Here is a 24,525-nt window from a genome sequence, read left to right as displayed (position 1 = left end):
AGTTCTTCTTAAAATAAGAATGACGCAAAAAGACTTGCAGGCCCAATGTGGTTTTAACGTGATATTAAAGCTTTTTTTCTTTATGTTCACACTTTAACCTTGTGATATTATTAGAAGCGCAACGATAAATCGACAAATAACCCATGATCATATATATTAATTAAGAAATAATTTTTAAACTCGATTAACTTAAATTGTCCAACTCTTCGGAGTTATCAGAAGCCTAATCGATTTTAATTAAATGTTAAATCTTTTTTCTGAACTAAAGCATGAACCTTTTGATATTATTAGGAGTCCACGGTGGCCGGGAAAGGTCACAACATTTGCAAAAGCCACAACACAACGGCAGTGCCGTGTGAACGGAAGGGAGCGAAACCCCCACAGAATGGGAAAAGACGTCAAGCTGAATTAGTAATTAAAAAAAAAGTTATTGTTTTATTTTTGGAGCTTGTGTCACTGTAGCAATGTCAGAAATGATTTATGTTGCTTTTCAAATGATTAATTTGTGATATTCATTTATTTACCCGCTGCTTTTCAAAGGGTTGTAGCGTCTTCAAAAGACACATGAGACGTTCATTTAGTTATCTCCTTTTTTGTTGTTACAACACGGCTGCGCCGATGCCAACTCCGAGCAACCCATTCTGTCATCATTACACACCGATCTCCCTCTCTTTTCCGTCCGCACAACCCTCCCATCCAATTTGTTGCATTATTTTTCACATTTTGCGGATAATAATATCATGTGGACGTACGGTTGAACATTACAATAGTTAACTATTCCAGCTTTGCGTCTTTTCCCATCCCAATAAGTGACAGTTTTACTTCAGCTTATTTTTCCAACTTCGCTTATCAAAACCACAATTTAGCGCCGCAGCCATGTTTTGTCTTCACATGAACTCAACATCAGTAACATCTAATACGGGGCTCCCAAGTGACAGCTGTCCTCTTGTACACATTGAGCCTGTCGTACACGCGAACAAAATATGGGAACATTACAAATAAATCAGTTGAAAAACAGCAGAAATAATTTCTGATATTACTACAGTGACACAGGCTCCAACAATAAAACAACAACAGCTCATTATTTTCAGAACCAACCCTTGGGAGGAAAAACGGAATAGATAATGGATGGAATAACTCATGTCGAGATGTTGTTAAATTTAAACTTGTCCAAATCCTTGGAATTATTAGAAGCCAAACAAATGGATGGACGGATTAAAGCTTTTTCGTTGTATTAAGTCTTTGACCTTATGCATTTACATTTTTTTGGGGGGGGACTAATGAAATGATCATTAACGTCATTGCGTGTGTGTATACACTCACTGTGGCCACCCTTCTCCAGTGGAGACAGTGAAGAGTGTGAGCAGGGCCCAAGCCACATTGTCGTAGTGAAAATTGTACTTCTTCCACTCCCGCTTCTGTGCTCGAACCTCATCCCTCTCGTACATGAGAAATTCGCCCCTGCACGGGACACGATATCAACATAAGCAAGGGCGTCGTCATTTCTCCGCGAGAGACACCGGGTCTGGGTTTTGTTGTGACCTGCAGTCGCGCTCAAATTCTTTGGACACGTCAGTGCAATAAAAGAAGCGACCCTTGAACAGTTGCACGGCCACCACGGCGAAGATGAACATGAAGAGCATGTAGACAATTAGAATGTTCAGAACGTTCTTCAGAGAGTTCACCACACAGTCAAACACGGCCTAGAGAAGGAGCAAAGAAAATCAAATTACATGATTATTTCTGTAAATATACACAATCAAGGCTTCTTTTATTTAGACTGTTCACACGGCGGCTCAATTCCGATTCCTTTTTTGGCCATAAGCGACAATGTATGAATTTTTTTTTTTTTCATGCGGTGAGAACAGCACCATTGCAATTTTTCAAATCCGACCTGGGCCTCTTTCTTTCAATTATAATTTTATATATATATATATATATATGTATATATATATATATATATATATATATATATATGGCGAAAATGTTGTGCCCGAACGACCTGACATGGAGTGGAGACGAGATCCATTGACATTGGAAGAATGGTAAAAAATTGTTTATTACCCTTCTATAATTGTGGTTAATTTATATGCTGTAAATTAAGCTAAGAGCACAAGTCATAGTGGGTTGGAGTCCTACGTTGTCAAATTAGCTTTATTTCTTGTCATATTTTGACAGTATAAGTATGCAGAAATTAGGTATAGTTAATAAATCTTCAAATGCAAGTAAATTTACAACAAGATTGACAGTTTTCCAAGAGTATGTGGCATATTCATTTATCAAACAAATTCTAAGACACCACAAGTTAAAAAAATCTATATTATAATCACACCTACCTCTTTGCATACACTTTATCATAATTAAAATGGTTGAGAAAAGAGAGATCTTCCAAGTGCTTGTGTAACACATTATCTAATTGCTAATTGCTAATTTCATTTTTGTTTATGAATTCGAGTATTACATATATTGATTTGAATTTATTCATTTTTAACATGATGCAATATTGTGTTGGGCATAGATTATTATTTATTTTTATGCTGCTTAAATATTAGTTTTTTTTTTAGTTGGTTTGGTAATCACATTTAATGAGTGCAGAAGAAAAGAGGGAGAGGTTAATTAGGGTGAGCCTGTTCTTGTCTGAAGAAAGACGCAACAAAATGTTGTCCTGCTGTGACGGTTCACTTTAGCAAGTGAGACGCCAAAAAAAAAATACAATAAAAAAATTAAAATAAAAAAACATAATTTAATCCTGTTCTGTAACTCATCACACCATAGCCTCCGAAGACAAGATAGAGCAACATTTAAGGATTACACTTGTAACAGGATGTTTGTCAACACCAGTATGAAATTCAGTCGCTTTGAAGGACGTAAACCGGTCCCCATTTAGGTGCCCCATTCTTATCCTTGAACGACTCTAACAACTGTTGGTAAAGAGCAGTAAACATACAATCAACAATGTAGAAGAATGATTGATTGACGATTCAGCCTTCTAGAAAAATGTCACTCACAAAGAATACAGGAGATTGTTAAACATCAGCATTTTTGTCGTAAAGCGCCTTGCTATGGGTTTAATTATGAATCTGGGTGGGTGGCGTTGAAAAAAACTAACTAAAGTATGCTTAAAAGTTTGGAAGTTAGTATTATTGAAAACATGGTTGGCCAACTTTACTTCACAATAGGTGTATAAATTGTCCCAATCCTCAGAATCATTTCGAGATTACAAGACCAAGTGGGAAATAAACTTGACCAACAGTATTTTGAGTAATAAAACTATTTTAATAATACCAAAGTTAGTTTCTTTCACGCAAAGGTCTGATATTCATAGTTAGAACCATAGCAACGCCCTAGCAACGGATGTGATTTAGTTCGTCAATCTCCGGTATTTTCCGGTAATGACGTCATTCGCAGAACCACGAGTCGCCAGACGCCATTGTAATGCATCTGTTTGTGTGGTCGAAACGAAAAAATAGTGCACGTAAAATGGACCGTTTTTGTTCTGGCAAAGAGAGGGAATTCCAAGCCAGTGTCAATAAGTGTTCTTTGTCACAAGCACTTTGAATTGTTTGGCTTATGATAAAGGGTTTGCAAAAAGGTAAGTGTAATTACAGTTGCGTGTATTGTGACAGCTTGTGTGTGACGGCTATGATGTATGTATGCGGAGTGCGCAATTGCTCTGAAGAAGAATGGGGAGGAAGGAGGAAATAGGACTGTGTGTGTGAACAAGGAGCAGAGGAGAACAGCAAGTGTGTAAAATAAAAGTTGGGACTGCAGTGTGACTCCTGTCTCCCTGTGTGCCGCGTTCAAGCTTTCCCCTCCTATGACCGGACCGGGATCCCGAAGGCAACTCCGGCCTTGGCGAAACGTCTCTCCTACGTCTCCTGACTACAGTTAGGGGGCGAGCAGGAACGGTTGATGTTACAATCCATTTTGAAAAACGTGGGGTGTCTTTTAATTTTATTGCTGTTCCAATCATTAACCCTGGTTGTTGTTTACGAATACATTTGATTCATAAAATGTGCACATGAATGAAACAAAAAAATCAAATATATGATATGTATGATGACTGTAATGGTATGCAACTAAGAATGCTGCAGAAGGCTTTGCGATTATTGTGGCTTACAACGCAAAAAAAAAATACGACACCAATGACAAGGTAGGAAACCAACCCACCATAACTTGTGGTCTCAGTACTAGCAGAATAATCTCATCGTGCGTCATTTACAACACGGCGTAGCATCGAATTTAAAACAATAACGCCGGCCTATATATCTTACCATTCCTCCAGTCTCGATGAGTCTAGTCTCCAGTCCATGTCCGGTGTTCTGACAAAATGCCCTGCTGTTGCATATCGTCCAACCGGAGGCTTGATTTGACAGCCGCACAATATTTTCCCTCCCCTGAGCATCTGGCTCATACATGTATGGTCCAACGAACATAATTCCAACAAGCTCCTCTTCCTCCAACTCTTCAAATACGTGGAGCGCCTCAGATATGTTTGAGATTTCGCTTTGTGAGTCAATTTCTGACTGGCTTAATCGACTTTCTATGTTGAGCTCTGCCATAGTTGTTTTGGAATGACATCACAGAATCTCACTTCGGGAAAATGATTATTTTGTCAGATATACCAAATAAAAAATATTTTTTCACGCTTTATTATTCGTATTATGTGGAATTACTCTACTTGTGACACAAAAAGATTTAATTTGGCATTTTGTGAACTGACTTCACACTAGGTCTTTAAGTCATCTATGAAAACAGATGGTTTATCATTGTGCTGACACAGGGACATTTAAACAAGACATTTACAGCAACAGAATCATATGGAGTACTGCATATGATTCTGTTACTGGTTTGGTTCGTAACAAGTCATAAAATGGGCAAAAATGTTGGCCATTGTTTTCCAGATGTTTGTCGCTCTGGTTACCTTTATGAACCGTAAAATATGTGTTTGTTAGATATCACTTTTTAAACGCACTTATTTTTATTTCAATTTGCAAATAAAAATATTTTCCTAATTTTAGTTTATCTTATTTCATCAATTGTTATATACTGTAATTACCTTGATGCTAACAAACTGTAGCACAACGCAAGTAATCCATTTTATTAAAGAAAAAAAAAAAACATTTCCAGTTGAAATCTAGTTAGTTTGTTCATTTTACTACCCTTGATTTGGATCGAATGGCATAAAATCTTACAATATCGTATCAACCTCAGTGGCGGACACATTACCTTGAGCTTGGGAAGTCTTTTGATGGTCTTGAGAGGGCGAAGAACCCGCAGCACTCGCAGCGACTTAATGGTGCTGATGTCTTTGCCCTTACTGCTCCCCCTACAGGCCAGCCGGGGAACAACAACAACGTTACGGTCGGCCATTTTCAAACAGAAACAGCGCTTCTTCTGCATTGCAAATGTTGAGTCAAACATGAAACATGAGATTTCATGGACATCATCATCATCATTCCATGTCCACGGGCATCTCCCGGCAGAGTGCCCAGCCAAACCTCTTTCTTTCTTTTTCACTTTTTTAGAAATCAAAAAAGTTCTTGTATGAGCGAACACACCGCCTCCGCTCGCTGCCAAGGACAACGGGAAACGGAGGCCGTGCCGGACCTTGGCAGTCATGTGATGCGCGCACCACATCGCATGACACCGCCAATGTGGATGCAAAGCTAGGACGTGAGGCGCTCAGGATCTGTGCTGGGGGGGCGTGGGCTTGGATCACACTTCTGACACCAAATATTTGATAAACCGTTCTAACTGTATGCCAAGATGACAAGAAATTCAGGACACTGCATTTGGATCCTACTTCTGACTAAAGATGACTCAACGATCTGTCTAGTCAACAGGAAGTTCAGGTTGCAGTCAGCGCAGGAGAAGTAGGTTCGGATCCTGCTTCTGACACCCAAAAACTACCAAAACTCAGACTTGCTGTCAATTTTTCCATATTTGTAAGCATATCACAGGAAATTCACCTCAGAGTTAGAAGCATGGGTTTGGATCCCACTTCTGAGATCAAAGAACTTTTGGTTTTAATAAAGTATCGAGCGACCTCAACTACAGGAAGCTCATTCTCACTCTGTCCTGCTTCTGACACCACATAACATCAAGAACTTCCCCAAGGATTAATAAACTCAATTTGGATCACAGGAAGTTCAATTTGGGTTGGGATCCCACTTCTGACACCAAATTACTTCTGGAATTAATAAACCATCTATCCACCTGAGCTACAGGAAGTACAATTCAAACTCTGGCCTGGAGGTTTTGATTTGGATCCAATTCTAACACCAAGTAACTGCTGCAATTTCTTTCAGGCTTGATAGCGTATGCGTCTATCCAGACCGCAGGAAGTTCTGGCTGAAGTGAACCCTGGGAGAATGGATTTGGATCCTGCTTCGTGACACCAAATAACCCCGCGAGTGTTTGGGATTAATTAAGATTCGATAACATTGACTTCCTGGTCACAGTCTGCAATATGGGATGGGTTTTTGATGCCACTTGCATCACCAAAGCCCCTTGGGATTAATGAAAAATCTGCCACTCGAGATCACAGGTCTGCCCCAAAGAGCTGGGTTTGTGTCCCACTTCTGACACAAAAATGAAGAATCGATCTATTTATGTTGCATTCGGTCCGGGAGGTGTGGGCTTGGATTCCACGTCTAACACTCCAAAATTCCTGGAAAGGCTACTTTAAACTAAGATAGTCGACTTTCTGTCCAATTTCAGTCATGGGTCCTCGAGCGCTGAGCTTCACATCTATGGGAAAAACTGATGTCAGGGGGCCCTAATTTATTTTTTTATTCTTTCCAGTCAATGCTACGTTTCATAATCGAGGGGCAAAAACGGTGCCTTTCACACAAATCCCTATATGCAGTGTGATGGCAAGGATGAGGCAACAGGACGACAAGCAGAAGAACAAAGAAAGAAAGAGCGAGAAGCCAAAGTGTTCCGGTTCTGCAGGAGGACGAGGACGAAGAAAACTTTACCGGGTGCTGCTCCTGTGGTGGCGATTAGAGAGCGACAGAAGAAGAAGAAAAAGTGGACAGAAAACGGCACACAACAGACAGGAGAGAAGAAAAAGGTTGAAAGAGACATTGGACCCGAGAGCGACACACAATCAGAAGACAGCAAGCGGAGTGGCATGGCCAAACGTGAAGCAAAGTCCATGTTGCCTTCAAGGTCCAAAATGCTTTTGGAGACGGCCAAACTCAAAAAAGCTTGAGGATTTTGCTCCAGGCTTGCTCAGAATAAAAGCATTACTTGTTACTTACATTTGCACACAGCTAGCATAATTTTGAAGAAACAAAATCATTCTAATCCCAAGTGAGTCCATATGTTGGACTGTCATACATTAATACATGGGTAAAACAAATAAAATCGAATAAGACTAAATAATAAATCATACTAAAATATATATAAAAAAGTAGAATTTTAGAAATAAAAAAAACAAAATCAAATCATTTAAAAAAACAAATATACATTCAATCTATTGCAAATAAAAACACAGATGTAAGAAAAACGTAATCCAATAAAATTAAATGTCACAAAAATAAAGGAAAAAAAGTATTCAAAATTTGCGAATTACATGGAAAATACAAAGTAAAAGAACTAAAAAGAATCAAAGAAAAATAAAACAAATACGACTACAGATTAAAGGGAAAAAATTAAATAGAAATGAAATAATTTAAAATAAAAAGTAAACAAAATGTAAAAAAATAAAAGTGCTATACAATAAAAACAAAATGAGAATGAAAAGAAAACCATCGAAATAAAAATAAACAAGTATGAAGATCAATTAAAAATATGAAAAAAAATAAAAAGACAAATAAAACTAATTAAATACAAGCAGAATATCCATCCATCCATCCATCATCTGAGCCACTTGTCCAGAGCCTATCCCAGCTGACTTCGGGCAGTAGGCAGGGTACACCCTGAACTGGTTGCCAGCCAATTCCAGGGCACACACAGACGAACAACCATTCGCGCTCACACCCATACCTAGCGGCAATTTAGCGTGTCCAATCAACCTGCCATGCATGATTTTAGAATGTGTGAGGAAACCGGAGTACCCGGAGGAAACCCACGCAGGCACGGTCAGAACATGCAAACGCCACACAGGAAGGCCGGAGTCGGAATCGAACCCACAACCTCTACACTGTGAGGCCAGTGTGCTAACCAGTCGTCCACCGTTCCATACAAGCAGGATAAATATATCCAAAAATATACAAATACAAGTCAAAAGTTACAAAATTTAAAAAGGAATTCAAAATACATGCGTCAAGTTTAATGTTTAGGTATTTCAACGAAGTAATAACCTAAAAACAATGCAATTTTTTTCTACCTATTCAAATATTATTCATTTTTTTTCAATCAACAAAATTTGAGTGAAAGCATCCTGCAGGCAGCTATGAACATGACCACCTGAACACAACACATGCATGTCTAAAAACCCCTTCAGGCCGAAGCGGCTTTTTGCGTGGCCGCATGCCTTGCGACTCCTTCTTATCTCATTACAGCAAATCAATTTGAGCGTGCGGGCGAGTTGGCTGGCCCGCCGCATAAATTGCCCTCATTAGATCGCCAATCGTCTCCCGAGATGCTATCCGAGTATGTCAGCACTGGGGAGGTGCAAAAATACGGGAGGGCTCATCCGTCTTGATCCCCAACACAGTCACACACGCGCACACACACATTCACACTCAGCATGCAGCCCCGTCATCAAAGTGGATCATTCAGCATTTACGTTAAGCGTGCTGAGGGTCCGCAAGCTTCACGCTCTCCAGTGAAACTCATTGCACGCTGACCATGCGGAAAACCTGCTGTGCAATGCTTGTGCGTGTGCTTGTGCGTGTGTGCGTGTGTATGTGTGAGAGAGAGGAGGAAAGAAGCAAGAGTGGAGGAGGAGGTGTTGGAAAACAAGGTAGGAGGAGACCAAGGGAGTGGTTTTGATTTTGAAATGTGGTTAAAGCACTTTTTATTTTGTCCAATTCAAACGAAGTACATTCCATTTCAAAATGGTCAAACTCACTGAAAGTGAAACACTCGGCATTAAAGAGCCTCATGGTTCTGAAATGGGTCTGTTCTCATTTTTCTTGAAATGAAAAGAGTTCGCATTAAAGCGCTTCATGGTATTCGACGCTCTCCTTGGTGTTTTATGGCAGGTGGTCCAGGTAAATTTGTTAGACCCAGTATGTTTCATATTTACACAAAATTTAAGGGGAAAATGCAAAGGGATCACTAAAGCACTTGAGGATGCTAGGATCGTCTCATCGTGTTATCTTTTGTCTTTCCCCAAAATAATCGCAAAACAGAAAGGAAGAAATTGAAAGAGGCTGCGTTAAAGCCCTTAACGATACCAGATGGCCTCTTGTGGTTTAGTACATTTCGTATGCATTCTATTTTATATTTCTACCAAATGATGGCGGAGATCTTACAGAAATCGAAAGAGACCACATATACCACATACTTTACAGCGTAAGGCATATCGTGATACTAGATGATCTTCTTGGTTTTTCATGACAGGTGGTCTAGCACTGGCCCTGTATGTTTTATATTTGTATTTGTAGAAACGCAAAAGAAAAACTGAAATAGTCCGCATTAAAGCTAAAAGTTAAAGTGTTTCTGAATTAGTCAAACAAGACAAGTTTGTCTTTTCACAAAATTATGTTAAGATTTCAGTAAGCCCTTCACAGCTAAAATTGAAAGAATATTCAATAAAGCACTCCTTGATGATGCTAATCTGATTTGAATCATATGGGGCTCCACGAACTAGTTTGCGGGAGACAATCTTTGTTACAAAACCTCAGATTCTTCAGCATCCCCTGTCATGAATGACATTATTGAGATGTTTCTGAATGGATAGCTTGTTGCTACGCTAGGAAGCGTCTACATATGAACCACTTGTGAGCACAGTTAGCCGTATTAGTTGCTAATTAGTGTCATCAAAGAAGGAGTTGAGATACAGGTCAAAGATGACAATACTGTAGATTGGTGCACATCTAGAAAGGGTGTGTCGCTCTAGGACAATCTAGTTTAAGGGTAGGAAGTGGGAGGGTCCACAGGGGAAAGTGGAGCCATGTCATGTGATGTCAATAAATGCAAAAAGAGAGGACGGGATGACTCACGGCCTGCTTGACGGGAAAATCGTAGCGGCGTTGGTGGAGGGAGAAAGTTTGAAGAGTGAGCCGTGGTTCCAGAAATTGGACACTTAGAGGAAGAGTGACATTAGGGTGACTTTGGAAAGAAGATGGATGTGGATGGTGGTGATTGGGGACTCCCCAGGGTGCCCTTTTTGGACCCCTGAAGGTCTCCACAACGAAAGTCAACGTTGAAATGGAATCGTGACAACTTTAAAGCTTTTTCAACACTGTACAACTCACGCAGAGGTGGGATATTTGGTTTGTTGTAATACTTCAAATGTCGTAACAGCAAAAGCCATGAAACCTCAACTGAGAATTATCATCAATCCAGCACATATGAAACACAAATAAAATACTTTTTTCCTACTATGGAGAAAATTAAGAACATAATTTCTTCATAATTGCACAAACAAAATTTAAAATACTCAATATTGATATATTTAAAACCATAAAATCATAATTGAAGATTGATACACAAGATTGCACAAAGTGCAAATGTGGCACAGTGCAGAACAAGGTCTCCATGGTGAATCACAAAGTTGATTACCTCTGCCAAAGAGTGTGCATCCACCATTGTGGCGATTTTAAATTTCACAGGAGATAAATAATAAAGTTAAGATCTGGAATGCTATCTTTTGTTTTCTCCCTCCTTGAAATGTTCAGCAATTGATGTCCAGCACCACCACTTACAGGACTGGAGTGGAATAGCAGAAATGTATTACATTTCTTACTGCTCTTTATACTTCTTTCATATTTTATTTAAAAAAATTATGAAATATTATTCAAGGTTTTTTTTTTTTTTTTTACTTCTGATCCAAATGCGAAACACGCAGTGATTTAAAATGATTTCTTTGCTTGTGATGCGATAAGAACATCATCTGTTCATCTTTTGCCTCCACTTGGTAGTTTTAAATCACAATGTAAGGCCCATTACCACCACCTGCAGGACTGGAGTAGCAACAGCAACATCTGATTTTTTTCCACACATATTTTTTCAGATTTCCACCCTTTCTTAAAAAGATTTTTATATGTAATGGCTTCAAAAAACATTTTGCCAATCTAAATGAAATGTATGAATTTACATGACATCAATCTACGTCTGGATTTGCTCAATTCAAGCCTTGGCAGAGGTCTGGGTGGTCTACATGAAATGACGGATGATGGTGGCGGTGAACACAGAGAAAGACCAGCTGATACAATGTTCATGATGAGGAGAATATAGAGAGAAGAGAGTTTTGAGGAGGAAGTGGATCAGTGTTGTGATCTGCTTCACGAAGGCATCAACATTGACCAGCCACTCGGGCGGCCACAAACAAGGGTCTTTCTGCGGACATATGAGGGCAAGGTGTGTTGGGGGAGAAGATGACGGCGGAGAAGGTGGGAGGACGTGGAAGATTACTCACGTGAAGGCGAAGGCCACCAGAGCACCACTAACCACTATAAAGTCCAGAATGTTCCACAGGTCGCGGAAGTAGGAGCCTTGATGAAGGAACAGGCCCAGCACCACCATCTGGACCACACGGAGCATATCAATTGTAATGACAATGCATTGGAAGGCATTGCTTATGCTTTTTATTTTGATTTTTTCAATTATTCATTTATTTTTTGTTACAGTCACATTTTTAGATGATTTGTACTGTTGTATAATATAGCGCATATGGCTTGTGTTAAACCAAAACACATTTCTCCAAATTTGGTCAATTTCAATTTTTTTTTCACAAAACGATACGATGGGTCAGTCCCCACATGGATTTTTTTATTTTTACAAATTGTTGATGATGTAAATGTATGTGATAATATATCACTTAATATATACTGTAATATATACAACCATAATCCTTTTTTTATACAGTATGTGAACGTTTATTAGACTCGAACAAGCATTTCTTACACACAAAATATAGGGATATTTTGTATTATACTATTACTGTTATGTAATTATACTTTTGTTTAGTAGAATTCATGTACAGTACGTCTAATCATTTGCTTACAAATTTCTCACTATTATTAACACTGAAAATACTGCTACTTACTACACTTTTCTTTGGGAGTAATATCAACATATTTTTTTTATTTTTTATAAATCTCTGGTGAAACTTTGCGTGTATCAAACCATCACTTCTGAGGAAAAGAAAAGAAAACAAAAAAACAAACATGTTTTTCAAGCCATTTTTGTTGCACTGTGAAAGTGAAAAAGCTATTTTCAACTTTAGATTGGCTAATGAAATGTGAAAATAACAGACCCATGCGGGAATTGACCAATAGGATCCATGAATGAAAAAATTTTAAATGGAACAAATTTGGACATGCAAGGTTTCTGATCAACAGTGACAATATATAAACATTTTTATAGAATGATTCCATTAATTTGGGTTTTTTGCTCTATTATTTGGAACTAATAATTTCAATTTCTAACTGTATTATTATTATCATTAAAATATTTGTAAATTCAAAAATGTATCCCTAGATTGTAATACATTTACTTTGGCTGGCAGAAATCACACAGTTCTACTGCTTTGCAGTGCATCAAAATGGATTCGAATCTATTTGAGCCTTAGGAATAACGGACTAATGAAGCTTCTACTTTGCTTAATGAACCAGTTGTAGTTTTTGACTGCTCTAGATGGCATTCTCTGTTCAACTTTGGTCTGAAAGAACACAGACTTGCCATTACGTAAACCCCTTGATTTAAACCAACAGTGCCATCTGGAGGAGTCAAAAAACAAAAATGGTTCATGAAGCAAATTTGAAGCTTCATTTTCCCATCACCCACTCTCGGACTTAGGACAAAGTCTAAGGACTTGAGTCAACTTAAGAAATAAAACCCATTTTATATTACATCAAATGTAGACCTAGAACTCGTGACATTATTGTACCTTGATGAGCATTTCAAAAGTGAAGACGCCAGTGAAGACATAGTCAAAGTAGCGCAGCACCTGAGGATGGCGAGAAGGATAAACAGTTGTTAGCACAGAAGCGCAACCAAGAATCCAAGATCAGATGCCAGAATACTGACAGAGTTTCTTACGTTATTTTGCGGCGAGTCCGGCGACACCGGGTCTTCCGCTGCGAGCGCAATGCTACTCATGGCGATGACAGAAAGGATGCTAAACTCAAAGTATTTGAGGGTCAGGATGTAATGGCAGCACTTCCTGAAGCTGAAACACCGAATGAGTCGTCATGTGAAGAACTGTGAGGTCTTGACGAGAAAATGTTTTGGGCTCGGACTACTCACGGGTTGGTGGTCGACAAGATAAAGCAAGAGCTAAAAGGTGGCATGGGCTTGGGTCCGTCCTCGTCGCCATCGTCGTCGCTATTCTCTTTCTTCTCTTCGTTCTTCTTCTGGTCCGTGTTTGCGTTCTTGTTCACTGGGAAAAGGATATGGCGTTCAGATGGTCCATGTTCTGCTATTTGAGCACTAACAACAGCTCACCTTGCAGGATGGCATTGGTCGATGGGTAAGGGTAGACGGGGGGCATGTCAATGCTGGTATAGTCCGGTTTGACCATGCTGCTCAGAATTAGGCTGTCCATGCTGCGCAGGAGCGTGTGGGTGTCGGCATCGGAGCAGTTGAGCAGGTGGTTGGCGTGCTCCGGGCCGTCAGGTGGCGGCAGGTCGTACGGCCGACTGGCCAGCTTGCTGTTGTTGCGCAAGTTGTCCAGATCTTCGTTGTGTTGCTGTATGGGCCGCATGGTGGACAGGCTGGCACCGGCGCTGTGGTGCTCCCTAGTGGAAGGAGGAGGAGGAGTGATATTAAGCTGATACCCTCCAGACAGAGCCAATCAAAAGCCCGGATCGGACCATCCAGCTAATCACAAGTCTTGTTTTTACTGTCACAAGCAGTTGCAATTAATAATTCAGCCAATCAAAGGCCTTGTCACAACCACCTACCCAATCAAAATAGTTGTAACTACTGAACATTGTTGCTACAATCTGGCCAATAAATAATCTCATGTTACCTTCTAATACTAATACTAATATTCCCTTTATTAGTGCCACAATGGGGAAATTCGAGATTCGAACCCAGGCCTCCTGGGGAGACTGGGTCCTGAACGCGGCGCCTTAGACCACTCGGCCATCCTGGCCAGTGGTGTCAAACATACGGCCCAACTGGCCCGCGAGGACAGAACAGAAACTGCAGTTTTTCACTAATATTAACTGTTGTTGGTAATTGTGTTCACTAGCGAGTACACTGAGGACCAGTGAAAGGACATTCAGAAATTTGGCGAATGAAATTTGGCTGCATGGTCTCCCCGTGCCTGTGTGGCTTTCCTCCGGGTACTCCGGTTTCCTTCCACATTCCAAAAACATGTATGGTAGGTTGATTGGATACTCTAAATTGCCCGCAGGTTTGAGTGAGAGCGAGGATGGATGTTTGTCTATGTGTGCCCTGCAATTGGCTGGCAACCGATTCAGGGTGTACCCCGCCTACTGCCCGAAGATAGCTGGGTAGACACTCCAGGGCACCCCCCCCGCGACCCTAGTGAGGAGAGGCGGTACAGATAATGGATGGATGGATAAACAATTACAATTACTCAGAATTTTAAGGCCATTGCTTTCAATTTAAACTGCACCATCATTAAGAAACATCTCGGAAATGCTCGTAGAAGCTGAAAAGTATAATCAAAGTTGAATGTAGTATTATCTTATAATATCTACATACCTTTAAATAATTCAAACTGTATACTAATTAAAGTTATATAAGAGGAGCTGCTTGCTAGTGAGAAATACAATTTGATTAGTCGACTAATTGTGACTACTGTTGTTGATTCGTCGACTACCGAAATAATCGTTTGTGGCAGCCCTACGATCCAGCCTTAATTGCAACCATCCAGCCATTCACAAGCCTTGTTATGACAATTTTCCATTCAGAAACAATGAAATGTTTGTCCACTGACTTTCTGGAGCGATGTCCCCTGCTTCTATCCTGGTTGCCATGACGATGTCGTCTGGTCTTCCGACCCTCCCCATCGTCGCCCTTGTCTCCGTCTGCTTCGGCTCCCTTGGACCTGTGCCTCCTGCCGGGCTCGCCCTCCCTGGCGACTTTGCAGTGATGCCTGGCCTTGCGGTGCTCGTTCTTGCCCTCAGCAGTGTCGCCGTGGTGAGGGGATGCACTGCAAGCCTCACGCCCCTCTCGGTTTCTGTGCCGATGCCCCCGGTGGCTCCTATGGCCGTGCCTCTCCTCCAGCTGCTGCCCCTCCTGGTGGCCCGCTTCTTGGTCAGCGTCGTCCCCCACGGCCGGTTGATCCCGGCCGGGCGATTCAGGTGCATCGGCCCTCTGGTGGTGATGGTGGTGGTGGTGGTGATGGTGGTGGTGATGACGGTGGTGGTGGGCGGCGCGGTGGGTGTGGTCCAGGTCCTGCCGCTGGTACTCCTGGTCCAGGGGCAGCTGGCCAGGGGGAGTCTTGTTGGTGTTGTTGTTGCGGTTGTCCTGGGCGTTGACCACCAGAGGACGGTCCAAGTGGGTCTTCATGTTGCCACGGCCTTTCCGCGCAAACGAAACCTGGAAGAGAGAGTGCCAAATGGGATAACACGTTGCATTGGAACCATCTGGTTCATTACAGACCCAATGCATGATGCATAAATATTGTATATATTTTCTTATTTTCTGGACAAGATGCAGGCCACTGATTTCAAGACAAGAAAGCTCCTTACAATGCACGGTGGGTTCCATTCTATGGCTGAACACAAAGCGGAATGAAGGGGACCGTAGACTAGTGATCGTCTTTGGCACTAACCAGGAGAAAACAACAGGCCTCCAAGAATAAATTAAGATCATGGCCTCCAGGGACGACCTGCATAGTGAAGGCCTCAGACAATAGCTCAGTAAGAAGAAGGAGCCAGATGGACTGTCACGGAAAAAGAAAGCCCCTGTATGGCATGTACCACAGACAGATTGAAAAGTATCTGACATCGAGAAAACAAACCAGGGGCTGGAAATAGCTGGACTGAAAGACAGCACGGAGGCGCTAATCATGGCAGCCCAAGAACAGGCCTTAAACACAAGATCAATTGAGGGCAGGGTTCACCACATTAGACAGGACCTCATGTGCAGGCTGTGCAAAGAATATATATGTTGAAAACGGCACGATTTTGAAAATGTTCGATTTAATCCAGTGGACTTCTGATCAGAGCGTGATACTCGTCTCCGTCCACCTTGGGATGTGTCCCACTTTAATAATGCAGCGCTCGCGATCATGTAGGTTCCCATTTAGCATTTGGAAGTTACAGAGTGCCGTGACAGCGTGTGGATGACCCAGAAGTGGCGGAACTTGTTTGTGTCAAGTGTCAAAATCTAATGGAATTCTAATCATTACAAATTTTTGGTCATCACATAATGTGAAATCACTTTTGACATGTAATATAAATAAGTGGTTGTTTTCCTGCAAACACAAGATTGTGGAGTAACCACAAGTTTGTTCAGTTGACTGGAATCCTTTTTTTCTTAAGAGGCCATTTCCACATAACATGAGATCATCTGTAATACTTTAGGTGAGGTGGGACAAGTAAGTGCCCCGTTTCCCTTGAGCACAAGAACACATGACAAGCGTTAGGGGAGTTCTCACTTCCTCGCCCTCGCCTCCCACTTTCCAGTCGTCCTGCTCCAGCTCGTTGTAGAGAGCCTCTCGACTGGTCATCAGGTTCTGCCGACGGATCTCGCTGGTACACTGCTCCCACACCGACTTGCCACCCGCCTTGGCGTGATTCTTCTGCTGCTCCTTACTGCACACAGGAAAGATACAAAGAGATTTATGGATTTCACAACCACGAGTCACCAAAAAGTTCAGAATAATGGGCTTTGGGGTGAAATTTAAGGACGAACCTGAAATGTACTAGAATGAACTTAGAACGCACACAGAAACAGAAATACAGCTAAATACCTAACTACAAATACTATTCGAACAGTGCAAGTGAAATATTTTTTAAAGTTGATTTTTTCTAAATGCTTTAAAAGACCATAAAATCACAGGGGTAAAAAAAAAAAAAAAAGCAATCACACTCAGGGCAGACATCACCTCTGTTGGCAGCTTCTTTCACTGGAGTGCACCAACACAGCAAAATGCTTCTTCACCATATTTTGCTTTGAACATGGCTGTGACGATTGTTACCTTGTGTGTTACTTCGCCGTTTGGTATCAAATCTCGGTTGCTTGAAGGGTGATAGCACTGCAACATGGATGCTATTCGTTGGCGGTTCTCATTTTGGGATTGCAATGAACTCATAGTCATTGTTTTGACACATAACGAGTGATTCTTTTTGTTTAATATTTTGTTTGACAGTAAACTTCAACTGGGAGAGGCAATAAAATGGGACCCGACCAATTTATCGGCAGGTATATTTTTAATTGGCCTATAATAATAGTGCTAGTAAAAGTGGCAAAACGTGGCCATTTTTTTTTACTGATATTTGCCTTAACATATTACATCAAAAGACAGACAATGACATTGAATACCCCCCCAAAAAAAATTATTATTTATTTGTTTCTGCAGAGTTTACTCTCAGTGGTAAAGTTCAATTAATGGTAAAAGGAGAAAGTATTGTAAATGTGTCACATTTTATGCATGTAATTCAGGTATTTTCAAGTTGTAAGCATTATTTTATTGATAATATTTTTTTTTTAAACAAATTTTCTGAACAATGGCAATTTCACTTGGTCAAATAAAGTTTTGTTCAAATAAGTCTGGTCACTGGTATGTAGTACATTTTATGTTTATCCAGAAATGGCACCCTAGGGCCCAATATCTAATATCCCCAACTTCTTCATGTCATGATTGAAAAATCAGCGTATACATCAGAGTTGTCTACTCACGCAGCAATGGAGAGATTAGCGGCTGAAAGCGGGCTGACCTCAGCCACCTCTTTGGCCTTCTGCAGCGCCGTCTTCTGATTGGCCACCTCCTCTTGCTCCTCCTCATCCTGTCATGAGAATGATTTTCAAGACATCTTTATATGCTTTGGGCTTATGTTAGACAATTTTGGAGAGGTCATTGACTTTGAGTGACCTTAGTGAGCTCCTGGGCGTTGGCAAGGTTGTCCACGGCGATGGCCAAGAAGACGTTGAGCAGCGTGTCTGAAGTGCACCAAGTCAGGGATATGAAATCATATTCTTAGAAATATTTCTTTCCATTTAAAATTATGCACAAATGCCCCAACATAATTAATAATTACGCTAAGACAAAACATCCTTATTAGAAGATTTTTTATGCTATCACATGTCATGGATTTTATAATATGGCTGCAGAAACAAATACATTTATAAAGTTGCTGCCATAGTTTGACTTTGTATTTTTGGGAGAGTTTAATTAAAACAAATAACAAAAAAAAAAAGAACACATTATGGAATATGGCTTTGAAATAAATGAATGTGGAAGGCGCTGACACCACTGCACTGTATAGTGGACGTGACAGCACTTGTCGCGGGATACAGTTGCCGAAGAGGGTGAGGACGATGAAGAAAATGGAGAAGATCATTCCCTTGTCGTTGACGCCCCCTTGAGACTCGATGCCGTCGTACATGACCATGTTCCAATCCTCTCCCGTCAGGATCTACGCAACACACACAAGCATTTTGCACTGCCAACCATTTTCAAACCAGAGTTCCCCTTCTGCAGCATTTTGACTATGACTGTCTGTGACGGCGTTTTCTGACCACAAATCAGAGAAAATGAGCAATTTGCAAAAACATGCAGTGACTTAGAATAAAATTAGACTGAAATTTAGGGGGGTTTGCACCTAAACCTAAAAAACAAGAAACAAAACTGACAAAGGGCCTTAGATGGCAACTACAAAATCTGCCGTGGATAACGACGAGAGACCATACGACCCGATTCGAACAACCGTGTTTTTTTTTTTTTTTATAAATGGAGTTCCACTCCATTAAATGTTTCATCTTTTATATCATGGTACAGACAAAAATTGGAATACTATTTCCAGGAGACATGGACCGTACTAACAAGGGAATAGGGAAAATCCACAAATAATTGATGGCCATTACAACTGCATTTATTTTTTTATTTTTTTTAACACGCAAGTCTTTGAATAAGTGGGTATGTGCCACCAACATGGAAAATAGGGGTTGCCCCAAATTAAAAAACTAAATACATAAATAAAAAACATTTAAAAAATCTATCAAATAAAAAATCGGCGAAAAGGTGAATTTGCCAATGTCGAATCACGGACAATCACGTAATCAAGTATGTGAGGGCCCATTGAGTTTAGATTATAATTTAAATTGAACACCAAACTGTGTATACACACACACACACACACACACATACATTACATCTATGTCTAAACCTTTGTGACTTCAGAATCAGGATGCCCTTTATTCTTATTGTACTCAGTGTACAACAAGATTGGATTCCAACCTGTTTAATTAATATGCGAAGCCAAGATTCCCCTCCAACGCTTTATTTTCTACTGAAAAGCCGTGCTGATTGCTAATGCAAAGCGATATGATGCAATGCTGCATCTGCCGTCTGTTTGTCACTGCTATTATGTAGACGCTGGAATTTCACATACAAATTTGATGACTACATTCATCTGTAGCAGTGAACGGTTTCAGTCCAGTTGATACATAACATAAACCTCAATGGAATTGAAAGGGTTAAAAAACTGCAGTTTTGTACCTGAAACACCGTCATGATGGCTGCTGCAAAAGTGTCAAAGTTGGTGGGTGGTGTTCCATCCTCAAAGTTGAACCTGCGATGGAATCCAACGACAAGGCAATCGGAAAAAGCCATAAAGAATTCCTGAATGAGGTTGTATGTGTTTTGTGCGGTGACTGACTGTCCACCAAAGAGCTGCATGCCCAGCAGGGCGAAGACCACGATGAAGAGGAAGAGGAGGAATAGCAAGCTGACGATGGACTTCATGGAGTTGAGCAGGGACACCACCAGGTTGCGGAGGGGAGCCCAGTACCTTAGCAAAACCACAACGGCAATGAGTGCACACAATCAAAGCAGAAAATGGGTAAGCATTAACAAGTAAATCATATACTATATATATTTCATAGCAATTAAAAAAAAAAAAAAAAAAAGAAATCATTGGCACGAAAATATAGTTGATGATAAATATTATAAACACGTATCTGTCATGAATGCTGTATTTTTTAATATAATTGAGTCATTTTTACACGTGTATTTATTTTTGTTACACATTCATTTACTTTTTTGTGGCAAATCAAAGTATTTTTTATTCATGTACAGTGTGTTTTAACGTATTTATTTATCCATTTTTATTATTTACCTATGTAGTTTAATTGAAGCTATTTTGGCAGTCAGTTATCGCAGTAAGTATTTGTGTATCTCTTTGTAGTTACTTTGTAATATAATTATTTGCTAATATTACTTTTTAATTAATAAAAATGTGTTAACTAAATAATGTATTAGCAAATATGTAAGCATGTATACTTTTACTCATCATTAAGTTGTGATTTGATCAAAAGTATTTTTTATTCATACATAGTATGTATTTATTTGTTTCTAATTATATTCCCACGACCCTCGAGAGGAGAAGCGGTTCAGATAATGGATGGATGGATTTTGTTTAAATTTTCTTTTCCAGTCAAAGTATTTTTTTCAAGTATTTATCTACTGTATACATTTTTTAAGATAATTAAAATACTTTTGTCTGTCCACGGAGAGGTTAATCCATTTGATATGTTGAAGTGACTTCTGTAGCACTAAAATGTCTGCTATCAAGAAATAAATGTCAGCTATGCCCTGATCCTGAACTTTTAGTTCCAGAACCTATGACGTGTCCACTCACTTGGTGACCTTGAAGATTCTCAGAAGTCTAAGCGCTCGCAAGACGCTGATCCCGAAAGATGTGCCCGGCTTGATGGTGGCCCAAATCACCTCAAAGATGCTGCCCATGATCACCTTTATGCACACACAAATATCTACAGTTAGAATGAGCGCGCGTGCGTACGCGTGTGTTAGCGTGTGCGTGTGTGCGCTCTTACCACACAATCAAAGCAGTTGAAAGAGGAATGGAAGTAGGGCTGAATGCCAAGACCGTACATCTTGATCAGCATCTCCGACATGAACAAACCCAGGAAAATAAATTCTGCATAGACTGCACAGAGGAGATGAGAAATTGATCCAAACAAAGTTGAGCCGACAACAGTAGTACGGAAACAAAGCAGGAGGGGAGGACAGAAATGTGGACGGTTGCGACACTCACACAGGAAGTCGGACAGCAGCTCCGGCTGGTCGTAGTGCACGGCCGCCACACACATGGTGTTGAGGCCCACCAGGCACAAGACCGTCCAGTAGAAGGCTTGTGTCTTGACCATCTTGCGGATGAAGAAGCGCAGTCGTTTCTCCTTCTTGCTGTAGCTGGAGCCGTCTTTGCCGCTCTTGATGCTGGAGCGGGCGAAGCCTGACCGACACGGGTGACCACTTGCGTTAGGTGACAACATGGTGGAGCTTCAAATCCAGCATTACACGCTTAAAACTGCTGGATCAAAAGTAACCCAAATTGGGTTAAATAGTTAACCCAAAGATGGGCCTGAGTGTAACAAAGCCAATGCTGGGTTATTTATAGCCAGCATGTTGGTTTTGATCCAACAAGGGGGTTAAAAACTACCATTTTCTGAGAACCTGGCATTATATTAACAACAAAACTGTCAACAATCGCGACCAACTTCATCCAGCCTGCTAAAATCAAATCTTTAACCCAATCTGTTGGGTCAAAATATTGAACACATTAATCTGCTCATAATCCACCGTGAGTTTGGAAAAAAAAACAGAATTCTTTTGTGTGTCGTGCATATGTTATAGTGTGAATGGTTTAAAGTGAACATACTGTTACAATGTAGCGTGAGCATGTTGTCATAACGTAGTCGGAATATGTTGTGGTAATGTGAAGACGTAGCTAGATTGAATATGACCTTACACTGTAATGCAAAAATGTTGTTATGATGTAGTGTGAAGTATGAACACGTTGTCATGGAATTTGAATGTGCCACGATTTAGAGCACAGGTGTCAAACTCAAGGCCGGGGGCCAGATTTGGCCCGCGACCTGATTTTATGTGGCCCGCAAAGGGGAAATCATGTGTGTCAACTTCCTGTTTCTAACACATTTATTTCACTTTTAACAACATTGAGATCTGAGATATTGTCGTTCATTTGTTAGCAATACCCCCCCTTTAAAATAAATTGTTGAACAAACAATTACTTCCTGGCTTCTGATTTCAAAACTCGCTAACCCATCAGTTTGTTTTGGTACGCGGTAACGTCATAACGGCCCTCTGAGGGAAACCATAAGTATGATCTGGCCCATCCACAAAAATGAGTTTGACACCGCTGATTTAGAGTGAATGTGTTGTTACAGTGTAGTATGAACGCTCTGTTTTGATGTAGTGTGAACGTCTTAATGGGATGTGGTCTGCATGTGTTTTTCCATAGTGAAAAAATTACTTTGTCGTGTAAATGTATTGTTCTGACGCAGTGTCAACAGGCAGGTTTGATGTAGTGATTATTGATGTATTGTGAACGTATCATTACAATTTAGTGTAGTGTAGTGTGAGCGTGTTGCTAGAATGCAATGTAAATGCACTGTGTAGTGTGAATACATTGTTATGATGTCTGGGAAACAATATCGTTTTGATGTAATGAGAATGGGCCGTCAGGTCGTTATGTAAAAATATTAATAATTAACATAGCTCTAACATATCACGTCAAAAGTGTAATGCTTCCGACAGCATCTCCCATGCTGCACTCACCTTCCTCCGTGTTGAGCAACTCTGTCGTGTTGTTCTTAGACTTCATGTTCGTCCGTCGCCGGGAACCTGGCGTGACGATAACAGTGCAGTTGTTGTTCTTATAGTCTGTTCTCAAATGCGGTGCAATAGAATAATCAGGGGTTACCATCAAAATTTCCTGTGCCGTCGTCCTCGGCTAGGATCACCTCCTCTGCTTTGCAGATCCACTCCAGGTAGCCGTTGAGCTCGCGTTCAATCTGCTGTTGTCGCCGGAGCTTGAGGAACTCGCTGCGGTTCTCCACACGCTCTCGCTCTTTAGCAAACTCACTGGACGCACACCAACGGGACATGTTACGATAACCCAGAACAACTCCATGAATCTATCAATAAAATGGAAAGGCGTACCCAGAGAGGACGCCCAGCACCAGATTGAGCATGAAGAAGGAGCCGATGATGATGAGCGGGATGTAGTACATCCAGTTCCATGCGCTGCCCTCCACGTCGTTACTCTAACAAAAACAGAGACAAGCATACAGGATGTTCTTGGATTAGGTGGTACTGGGACCTCCGCTGTTTCAACTTTACGACGCCTGAGTTTCGGACACCATTTTGTCTCCAGGCCCATCGAGTAGAGCAGGTGTGGGCAAACTTTTTGATTGGCGGGCCACAATGGGTTCTAAAGTTTGACAGAGGGGCCGGACCAGGAGCAGATGGATGGAGTGTTTTGGTAACCTCACCTCAGCGGAGAAAAAAAAATACATTTAATTTTAAATGAAAGTGAACAAAAGTATTGCAACAATATCTATATGTCTTTGAAAAACCGCAGTCGAAAATAAAACTTTAATAAGGTTTATTCATTGAATTTTTTTTTGGAGTTCGGTTGGCCGGATTAAAACGTTTAACGGGCCGCATGTGGCCCCCGGGCCGTAGTTTGCCCACGCCTGGTGTAGAGTGTCTGTCACCCTCCTTTTTCACATGGCCCCAAAAAAGAAAGCAGGATCTTCTTTATTTTATTACTTTGAAGTGTAATACGTGTATTGGGAGACATATTTTGAGATTTACGAGGGATCAAAAGGTTCATACTGCCTTTCGCAGATATGTGGCTTACGTCGCCAGCATAGGATCAGAACACGAGGACCGCCTGTATTGTATGTTGAAAGACTACACTTACACACTCTAGGAACAGCACGGTGCGCCATTACTAATATTGACTGTTTCATCCAAAGAATATGCACGTTTGTGTTTGATTTGCATTTTTATCAGTTTTGTAAATTGAAAAAAATGCATAAAAAATAAATGAATAAATAAAGAATGCTTGCACTTGTCAGTTCTGTATTTCATTCAATAAACCATTAGTTATGCACATTTTCACTTGATGTATGAAAAACGTTTTGCAAAGAAATAGTTATCGATTGCATAGTAGTGAATGTAAAATTTTGTGAATTATCATTGTCATAGGAGAAACAAACAGGTGAAACCTAACCATCAAGTGACTTGTATTCCTGAGATAATTTTAGGATCTGTAGCAAATATAAGCAAGATCTCTGTCAAGTTACTAGGGCATACCGATTCTGGCAGGTTTGTATCCTCCCTAATCACAGAACGATGAACCCCAACCTCCATCAAATGACTTTCTAACTGGAGCAAATTTGAGCAGAATCCAGTTTTCCAAAGAACAG

At 40.6% G+C, this 24,525-nt stretch overlaps 1 protein-coding gene across 14 annotated transcripts in view; it reads right to left on the bottom strand.

Annotated features, from left to right (window-relative positions):
* Positions 1-24,525, bottom strand: part of cacna1ab (calcium voltage-gated channel subunit alpha1 Ab) — a 106,318-nt gene that overhangs the window by 48,015 nt on the left and 33,778 nt on the right. For all 14 annotated transcript variants that reach the window (XM_088302222.1, XM_088302221.1, XM_088302228.1 and 11 more), the window contains exons 8-28: positions 23,252-23,355; positions 23,013-23,173; positions 22,868-22,933; positions 21,324-21,521; positions 21,103-21,215; positions 20,907-21,019; positions 19,926-20,057; positions 19,766-19,838; positions 18,563-18,683; positions 18,140-18,207; positions 17,947-18,053; positions 16,703-16,859; positions 15,035-15,639; positions 13,570-13,862; positions 13,372-13,504; positions 13,165-13,294; positions 13,013-13,072; positions 11,540-11,646; positions 5,230-5,329; positions 1,543-1,703; positions 1,324-1,461 (exon numbers count right to left, since the gene is read on the bottom strand). In XM_088302222.1, the coding sequence (XP_088158348.1) occupies positions 1,324-1,461; positions 1,543-1,703; positions 5,230-5,329; positions 11,540-11,646; positions 13,013-13,072; positions 13,165-13,294; positions 13,372-13,504; positions 13,570-13,862; positions 15,035-15,639; positions 16,703-16,859; positions 17,947-18,053; positions 18,140-18,207; positions 18,563-18,683; positions 19,766-19,838; positions 19,926-20,057; positions 20,907-21,019; positions 21,103-21,215; positions 21,324-21,521; positions 22,868-22,933; positions 23,013-23,173; positions 23,252-23,355 (3,140 nt within the window). The remainder of the gene's footprint in view (positions 1-1,323; positions 1,462-1,542; positions 1,704-5,229; positions 5,330-11,539; positions 11,647-13,012; positions 13,073-13,164; positions 13,295-13,371; positions 13,505-13,569; positions 13,863-15,034; positions 15,640-16,702; positions 16,860-17,946; positions 18,054-18,139; positions 18,208-18,562; positions 18,684-19,765; positions 19,839-19,925; positions 20,058-20,906; positions 21,020-21,102; positions 21,216-21,323; positions 21,522-22,867; positions 22,934-23,012; positions 23,174-23,251; positions 23,356-24,525) is intronic.

This window comes from Idiotropiscis lumnitzeri, chromosome 8, assembly GCF_059441095.1.
Source record: "Idiotropiscis lumnitzeri isolate Australia: NSW breed Sydney's pygmy pipehorse chromosome 8, RoL_Ilum_1.0, whole genome shotgun sequence".
NCBI classification, from domain to species: Eukaryota; Metazoa; Chordata; class Actinopteri; order Syngnathiformes; family Syngnathidae; genus Idiotropiscis; species Idiotropiscis lumnitzeri.
Note: the sequence above shows the minus strand (reverse complement) of the source record. Positions and strands in the feature narration are given on the sequence as shown.